Genomic DNA, 8984 nt, shown 5'->3' with positions numbered 1-8984 from the left:
TAAAGCCCAATATATAGATGGACCCCACATTGAGTATTTAAAATGGGTTGTTGAAACTTTGGCGCCTTGTATCATTCAGATTTTCAACAATGTCAATAAGGAAGGCTTCCCTAAAAATTGGACAACTAGTGTGGTGATTCCACTCCACAAAAGTGGAGACATAAACAACCTCTCAAATTATCAGACTATTATGTTCAATCCCTTCTTTGGCAAGTTATTTGGTAGCATGGTAGAACGAAAAATTAGTAAATGGGCCGAAACAGAAGGTAAAAGAGCAAAGAGGCAAGCAGGTTTTAGATTGAAGCACTCCACTTTACATCACAGGGTCACTCTCAGATATTTGGTTGATAAAATTTGGGACACTTAGGGGGTTGAGGCCTTTTGCTATTTTGTGGACTTAAAAAAAGCATTTGACATAGTACCACGTAACAAACTTTGGGATAGAATGGAAGAGTTGGAAATTCTGGAGGAACTTAAGATTATTGTTCATAGATTATATGAACATGTCAAAGCTAAAATTATAATTGTGGAAGGGCTATCCAAGTGTTTTGGCAACAATATTGGGGTTAAATAGGGGTGTTTGTTGTCTCCAACCTTGTTTGGGCTTCACATTGACAAGTTGGGAGACTGGTTAAACAAGATCGACGGTGAGGGGGTGCAACTAGCTAGCTATGTGATAAAACTGCTCTTATATACTGATGACCTCATCATACTTGCTAAGATGACTAAGGGTTTGAAAGAACACTTGAAGGCGCTGGAAAGTTTTTGTCATGAGGTGGGAATGCAAGTGAACACAAGCAAAACCAAAGTTGTGATCTTCTCATTGAAAAGGAATAGGAGATCTCTAAATGAGTTTCTGTTTGAGGGTAACCCTCTTGAGATTGTGAATGAGTACAAATACCTGGGAATAGATTTTCAAAACAAACTCAATTGGGATACATGCAGATAAAAAAGGATTCAAGGGGGCTGAAAGGCATTCTATTCTCTACAAAATAGGTGTAGGAATGCAAAATTATGGGATTGGAAGACCATGAAAACTCTTTTTGTCTATTGGTCATCCTGGTGATTCTTTACAGGTGTGAAGTTTGGGGCAACAATATGTTTGATCATAAATGGAGACAGGTGGAAAGAATTCAAAAGCACTTCATTATCAGTAGTCTCAAAACCAAGACTACGATGCCCTCTGAGATCTTATTGGCTGAGGTTGGCTCTTTTCCATTAGAAGTCGTTGCATTGGTTTAGATGATAAGTTATATAAAGAAAACTCAAGGTTTGGAAAGTCATCGATGGCTTAAGCTAGTCACTAAAGAAAAGATTAATAGGAGAAAATGCACAAGGATGAAGCAAAATGACAAGTGGACGTGAAAATGAGATGTTAATGTCCATACATGCTAGTTAGTAATGAAGAAATAAAGAAGTTTGTTAAAGATTTTTTTTTTTTTTTGTAATATCATGTGGACAAAACACAGGAGGCTGAAAAAATCTTACCATATTAAAGAATTTAATCCCACCTCTAGTCATGATGAAAATGCTTATATAAGAGCACCTATTAAATAGAGAGGAAAAATTGTTATAGCTCAACTTAGAACTAGATCTCATTAGATGAGATGTGAAACAGGTAGATGATGGGTTCCAAAGTGAGATTGGATAGACAGAACATGCTTGTTTTGTGATATGGAGGTTGTGGAGATGGAGCAACACTTTGTCAAAGAATTCCCGACGTACATTGACACATCATCTCTCGGTATGCTAGAGAAAAGAAACCTAAACTACTTATTTGAGAAAAAATAGTTGAGCAAAACAACGAATTGGATTATCAAAATTCATCGAAAGAGAGATGAGTTAGTCAAAATTTTACAACTAGATTAAATTTTCACCTCTTTTAGAAGTGGGTGCTATGTATGTGTCGTGGGTGCTATGTGCGTGTCCCATAGACTCCCTCAGCCACATAGACAATTAAAATCTTTCTTTCTTTCTTTCATTCAGTCAAACATGGAAACATTTCCCGTCAAGTTAGAAGTTTCATCACACCTACGAAGTTTCCCATCACTTGAAATTCATCTTCTTCGAATTCCACACTTCCTTGAAACGTGCCCTTCCGATTGGGACGTTAGCACTTTCCTTCCCTCCACATAAATCATGCATATAAAAGGAATTTGAAACGGTCCATCAGCGTAGGAGTTTGAAATGGTCCATTAGCGTGTGGAAATTAAACTGGTCAAAACACGGGCTGTCATCCACCTCATTTACGTGTCTAGTCACATCGTCTTTGTCCGTATCTCTCTGCTCGAGGCCTATAATATACATTGCACTTTACCTTCCCTTTCTCAACAGAAAGGTTTTTGCATTTTTTCCTCTGCCTAGTTATTGCCCTCCCCTTCTCAACGAGAAACCCTCTTCCAGTGCTTCCGTCGTTTATCGATTCTGTGTTCGGTTTGATTCATTTCCATGGCATCCACTTCTAGATCTACTTCTGCATCTACTTCTGAAGAATCCTTGCCCCCTTACCAGCCCCCCTCTATCAGACTTCCCTTCCAAAGTAACAAGAGGTATCATGTGTTTCTGAGCTTCAGGGGACCAGATGTGAGGAAGACTCTGGTTGACCATCTATTCGAAGCCCTCTCCGTTGCAGGACTTAATGTCTTCCTGGACTCTGACAAATTGGAAAAGGGGGAACTCATTGACGAGAGTTTGGAAAGAGCAATAGAGAGCAGTGCCATCCGAATTCCTATATTTTCCAGAGGCTATGCAGACTCAACTTGGTGTCTCAGAGAGGCTGCTGAAATGTTGAGGACACCTGCTCTGATAATTCCTCTGTTTTATCATGTGGATCCAACTCATGTCAGATATCCTGAAAACGAGAAAAGTCCCTATTGCCAATCGTTTCAGAAACATTGCGGCCATTCAGATCGGTACGAAAAGAAAGAGATTGCGCGGTGGAAGAATGCCCTTCGGGAGATCTGTAAACGCTCGGGTTGGTCGATGGATTTAACAGAGGGGTAAGTTATGAACCTCACTTTCTGCTTGCTTTTGTGATTTTTTTTTGGTTAAACCATTTCACACTTGCCGCTGGATGCACCTTAGGGAAGGAAGTTGGAGTACATACGATGGAAAACATGTGTGTCTTTATTTAGTTAATTATGTATAAATCAGTTAGGTAATTTGACTTTATTTTATTTCATGGTTGCCGAATGAGGGAGGACAAATGTCTATCCATTTAATCAATTATCTTTGAATACGAGTTATAAAGTTTTACAGTGATGTTAAAAAAAATCGAATCAGACTGCAAAATTAGTATGTTAATATATATTTTATTTGGCAGTAAATCAAAAGTCTATTGACTAAATTTTAATTATGTAAAAATCATTTATATATTTTTTATTTTTCTATTTAAAATTTTTAAGAAAGTTTTTACTAGATACTACAATTTTTATATTTATTTTATTAAATGAGAACGGATAACAGATTGTATAGTTTATTTGAATTAAGTCTTCTATTTTAGATATTTTTTTATTTCTTCAATCTTTTATCAAGAAATTAAGAGTCCATTGATAAGAAATCTGAGTCAAGATTGATTATTATGTGTTTTATTTAATTATTAGTGTTTACTTTATTTAACTCTATTAGATTCGAACCAAGACCTCCCATATAAAAAACTCACAATTTACAATGTTGTAAGCTCTTACCTGACTTCATTATATATTTAAAAACAAATTTGAAAAAATATTTTTGATTTAATTGATTATTTAATTATTCTATGCACATCAAGGAATCCTTTGAATTTCAAAATTTTCATCATGCAAACACTCAAAATAATTTGTATGCCATTACCAGTCATTTATGAAAATTTATACACTATTCATGTAGAGTAGAATGGGCAAATGTACTGAACTATATATAACATTCACACATCTGCAAAGGAGCCATGCTTTTGGGTCACATTGCCCGCCTAATTCCTCAAAATCTTGTGTGAGATCTTTGATTATGGTCCACACTTAGAAATCTTCATATATTTTCTCCAGTGTTGGGCATGCTGAGTACCAACCAGAACCACCTTCCATGTCTATTGGACTGCAAATTTATTGATGCAAAAAAGGAATATAAGCATTCACTGAACCTGAGTTTCCAGTATGATAAATCTAGAAGACGCCCCATCCTACCAAAACAACTTTGCTTTCTGTGTGAAGAAAAGAAAATTGAAAAACATAGCAAAAATTAAAATAACATTGCTGGAAGTTTTTGACTCCATACAACTCTCTCACAATTAACTGTCTATTCCTCATCCAATTTTGTTGTTCATTTGTCTTTCAATTCAATGAATTTGTAACTGACTAACTTCTTATTTAACAGATTTCTTCAAGTAATTAAAAGAATCCGTTGCACTATTTTTTAAAAAGTTTAAGTTGATGTCACTGTAAAAATAAAAAGCCTCTCAATTTACTTAGTAAGTTTATATATTTAATCAACACTTTCTTATCAATTTATATCATCAAATCCAAAAAAATATAAAATAAATTTTACTTAATAAATCTGTAATTTTTTTTATTTGTCTAAGCATCATATAATTTTTAAATCTTAAAACTTTTTTGATTTTGTATTACCATGTTATTAAATTTTTTCATTTGATTCTCTCACAAAATTTTGAATGTATATTTTACTCAATTAATTTTTAGATGAAATTATTTGAAAGAATAAGGACTTTTTTTTGGGCCGCCTACAAAGCAGTATAATTAAGACATTTGCAATCTGCACTGACCTATTCTGACCATTGCAGCTTCGAAGCTCGGATGATAAAGAGGGTGGTGAATGACCTCATTAAGACTTTAGACAGAGTGCCATTACAAGTTGCCAAGCATCCAGTGGGATTGGAGAACGTCAAGAATGTTCTCATTCAGAAATTAAATCTCAATTCAATGGATGATGTAACTAAAATAGGAATATGGGGTATTGGGGGTATTGGTAAGACCACAGTGGCCAAGGCCGTGTATAATCAACTCTATGCAGATTTTGAAGCCTATTCCTTTGTTTCTATTGTCCGCACCACTGCCGCAGAGACCTCTGGCCTTACAAAATTGCAGAAAAAGATTCTCAAAGATTTATCTAAACATGATAAAGAAGTGGACAGTGTTGACGAGGGCATTGCTTTGCTCAGAGACCGTTTGGGAGGAAAACGTGTGCTGCTTGTTCTTGATGATGTTGATGCTGTTAAACAATTGGATGCCCTGGTTGGGGACTGGTTGGCCTGTGGTAGCAGAATTATCATAACTTCTAGAGATAAACATATCTTCAATGTGGGTGGGATTCCAGCCCAATGCATCCACGAGATGAGTGGATTGGAGATGGAAGAAAGTCTCCAGTTATTTAGTTGGCATGCTTTTCTCAGAGCATCTCCAAGTCTCGGCTACGAAGATCTGTCAAGAAGAATAGTGGAAGCTTGTCAAGGACATCCTCTTTCATTGGAAGTGATTGGATCCTTACTGTATGACAAGAAGGATAACAAAGATTGCTGGAAGGAAGCTCTTCACGACATAACTCGCAATTCTGAAATTTATGAAAGACTTTATATCAGCTATAATGCCCTTACTGATGAAGAAAAGGAGATATTCGTAGACATTGCTTGCTTCTTTATTGGGGAAGATAAAACATTGCCCATTGTTTTTTGGCAATCCTTGTACAAGAAGGCACAAATTGTTGTTTCAAATCTTTCCATGAAATTATTGATAAAGATTGATGATGATGGATTATTCCAGATGCATGACCATTTGCGAGATATGGGGCAAACTATCGCTGAGAAAGAGAAACAGGGAACCCGCAGGTGGAAGCCTACCCATTTGAGCACTGTGTCCAACAATTTATCCCGAATTCGGATCATTGGAGGCAATCCACAAAGTCTTGAAATGGTTTATGCGGATGGGCTTCACTATCTCCATTTGGAAAATCTGACCATCGAATGCATGTCAGAGGACGCGCTATTTATGATGCTTCCCCTAAGTTTGAAATGGTTAAGGTTGAAGAATTTAACAGTCAAGAGACGACGTCACTCTAGGATTCTGGATAACATTTGCAAGATTCTTCAACTAAATGGTTGCTTTAAGTTGGATAGCCCTTGTGTCTCTGGCAACCTGTCACAGCTGCAAATATTAGACTTGAAAGAGTGTGGGAGCTTAAGAAACCTCCCTAATAGCATTGGCAACCTGTCACAGTTGCAAAGCTTACACTTGAGAGACTGTTGCAGCTTAAGAAACCTCCCTAATAGCATTGGCAACCTATCGCAGCTGCAAAGCTTAGACTTGGGAGGGTGTTGGAGCTTAAGCAACCTCCCCAATAGCATTGGCAACCTGTCACAGCTGCCAAGCTTAGACTTGGGATGGTGTGGGAGGTTAAGCAACCTCCCCAATAGCATTGGCAACCTGTCACAGCTGCAAAGCTTAGACTTGGGAGGGTGTGAGAGCTTAAGCAACCTCCCCAATAGCATTGGCAACCTGTTACAGCTGCAAAGCTTAGACTTGGGAGGGTGTGGGAGCTTAAGCAACCTCCCCAATAGCATTGGCAACCTGTCACAGCTGCAAAGCTTACACTTGAGAGGGTGTGAGAGCTTAAGCAACCTCCCCAATAGCATTGGCAACCTGTCACAGCTGCAAAGATTAGACTTGGAAAGGTGTGGGAGCTTAAGCAACCTCCCCAATAGCATTGGCAACCTGTCACAGCTGCAAAGATTAGACTTGGAAAGGTGTGGGAGCTTAAGCAACCTCCCCAATAGCATTGGCAACCTGTCACAGCTGCAAAGCTTACACTTGGGAGGGTGTGGGAGCTTAAGCAACCTCCCCAATAGCATTGGCAACCTGTCACAGCTGCAAAGCTTACACTTGGGAGGGAGCTTAAGCAACCTCCCCAATAGCATTGGCAACCTGTCACAGCTGCAAAGCTTACACTTGGGAGGGTGTGGGAGCTTAAGCAACCTCCCCAATAGCATTAGCAACCTGTCACAGCTGCAAAACTTATACTTGAGAGGGCATGGGAGCTTAAGCAACCTCCCCGATAGCATTGGCAACCTGTCACAGTTGCAAAGATTAGACTTGCGAGGGTGTGGGAGCTTAAGCAACCTCCCCGATAGCATTGGCAACCTGTCACAGCTGCAAAGATTACACTTGGAATGGTGTTGGAGCTTAAGCAACCTCCCCAATAGGATTGGCAACCTGTCACAGCTGCAAAGCTTAGACTTGGGAGGGTGTAAGAGCTTAAGCAACCTCCCCAATAGCATTGGCAACCTGTCACAGCTGCAAAGATTAGACTTGGGAGGGTGTGGGAGCTTAAGCAACCTCCCCAATAGCATTGGCAACCTGTCACAGCTGCAAAGCTTAGACTTGGGAGTGTGTGGGAGCTTAAGCAACCTCCCCAATAGCATTGGCAACCTGTCACAGCTGCAAAGCTTAGACTTGGGAGGGTGTGGGAGCTTAAGCAACCTCCCCAATAGCATTGGCAACCTGTCACAGCTGCAAAGCTTACACTTGGGAGGGTGTCGGAGCTTAAGCAACCTCCCCAATAGCATTGGCAACCTGTCACAGCTGCAAAGCTTACACTTGAGATGCTGTGAGAGCTTAAGCAACCTCCCCAATAGCATTGGCAACCTGTCACAGCTGCAAAGCTTACACTTGGGAGGGTGTCGGAGCTTAAGCAACCTCCCCAATAGCATTGGCAACCTGTCACAGCTGCAAAGCTTAGACTTGAGAGGGTGTGGGAGCTTAAGCAACCTCCCTGATAGCATTGGCAATCTGTCTCAGCTACAAGTTTTGGGCTACTCTTAAGCAACCTCTCTCGTAACATTGGCAACTTATCCCAACTGCATAATTTAGAGTTATTTAGCTGATACAGCTTAAACAGGCTCCCTGATAACATTGGAAAGTTGCCGAATTTAGAGTTGAGAGAGCTGAAGGCCAGCACAACGCACAACTCTTGGATAGCAGATAGCGTGAAAGCATAAGTATCCTCTGAAACGGTTGTCAAACCATCATGACTCTAGCACTTGAACAGCAGTAGCATAGAAACTTAGAATTGATGTATTGGCTGATATAAATGGCATCACTGGCAACTTGTCACATCTCTAGTGCTTTGTCTTTCAGATACTTCCTAAATCCTCACCCATTAAGCGATTCTTATCGGAACACTTTTAGTCCTTCTGCGTCCCTTTTACACGTAGGAACTAAATATTAGTTAAGTATTCTTAACTAACGTAATTGAGATATGAGAGGCATTAAATAGAATAATTTACTTAGACAGCTGAGCTCGGAGAGCGAGCATTAATTAAATAGAATTGCTAGAATTGCTTGAAGATGCTTAAATTACTTGAACATCCGATTCCCATTGAACATCCGATAATAATAAATTTGCTTCATAAGATGCTTATTTATTGATCTAATGGCATGTGGATTCTATCTTTACATGAAATTGCAAAACAATTTGTTCTATACCAAAAAAAATTCTCTTTTTTGTCTTGCACTTCACGTAATAATGAGGATGATGGAATTCTGGGGTTTATGAAAAAGTTTTAAGATATGGAGAGGGCCGATCAAGTCTCGTCATACTCTTATTGTCACAAGTTCCTGTTTTTATGTATTAATAAAAATAATAAATTAAATTTTTTTAAAGAATTTATGTGTTTTAATTTGTGTTATTTGATGGAAGATTTTTTTAATTTTTATACTTTAAGATATTTGGAAGTTGTATTTTTTTTATGATGTTAATATTAATGTATTCTGTTATCAACACTCAAATCATAATAGTCAAAGACTATTATAATAGCTAGAATGCTTCTTTTATATTTGTTTATTATTTTTTATCATATTTAAATATCAATATGATTTTGTAAGAGTAATCAAATGAAGACACATTCTCAATTATTAGCAAATTTACAACTACACAATGTGGTCTTAAATTCAAAAAATATACAACAGTAAGAAAACCATTGATCTTTTTGGAGGTAAAAT

General features: G+C 38.2%; 1 protein-coding gene across 1 annotated transcript; it reads left to right on the top strand.

Moving 5' to 3' along the window:
* The first annotated feature begins 2318 nt into the window (after positions 1–2318).
* Positions 2319–8098, top strand: LOC149555590 (uncharacterized). The gene is made up of 2 exons (XM_089829699.1): positions 2319–2999; positions 4775–8098. The coding sequence occupies exons 1-2, from the start codon at positions 2449–2451 to the stop codon at positions 7803–7805; spliced, it is 3582 nt and encodes a 1193-aa protein (XP_089685825.1). The 5' UTR covers positions 2319–2448; the 3' UTR covers positions 7806–8098.
* Positions 8099–8984: the final 886 nt, after the last annotated feature.

The sequence above is a fragment of the Cupressus sempervirens genome, chromosome 5 (assembly GCF_028749045.1).
Source record: "Cupressus sempervirens isolate cs-2001-9-10 chromosome 5, ASM2874904v1, whole genome shotgun sequence".
NCBI lineage: Eukaryota > Viridiplantae > Streptophyta > Pinopsida > Cupressales > Cupressaceae > Cupressus > Cupressus sempervirens.
Note: the sequence above shows the minus strand (reverse complement) of the source record. Positions and strands in the feature narration are given on the sequence as shown.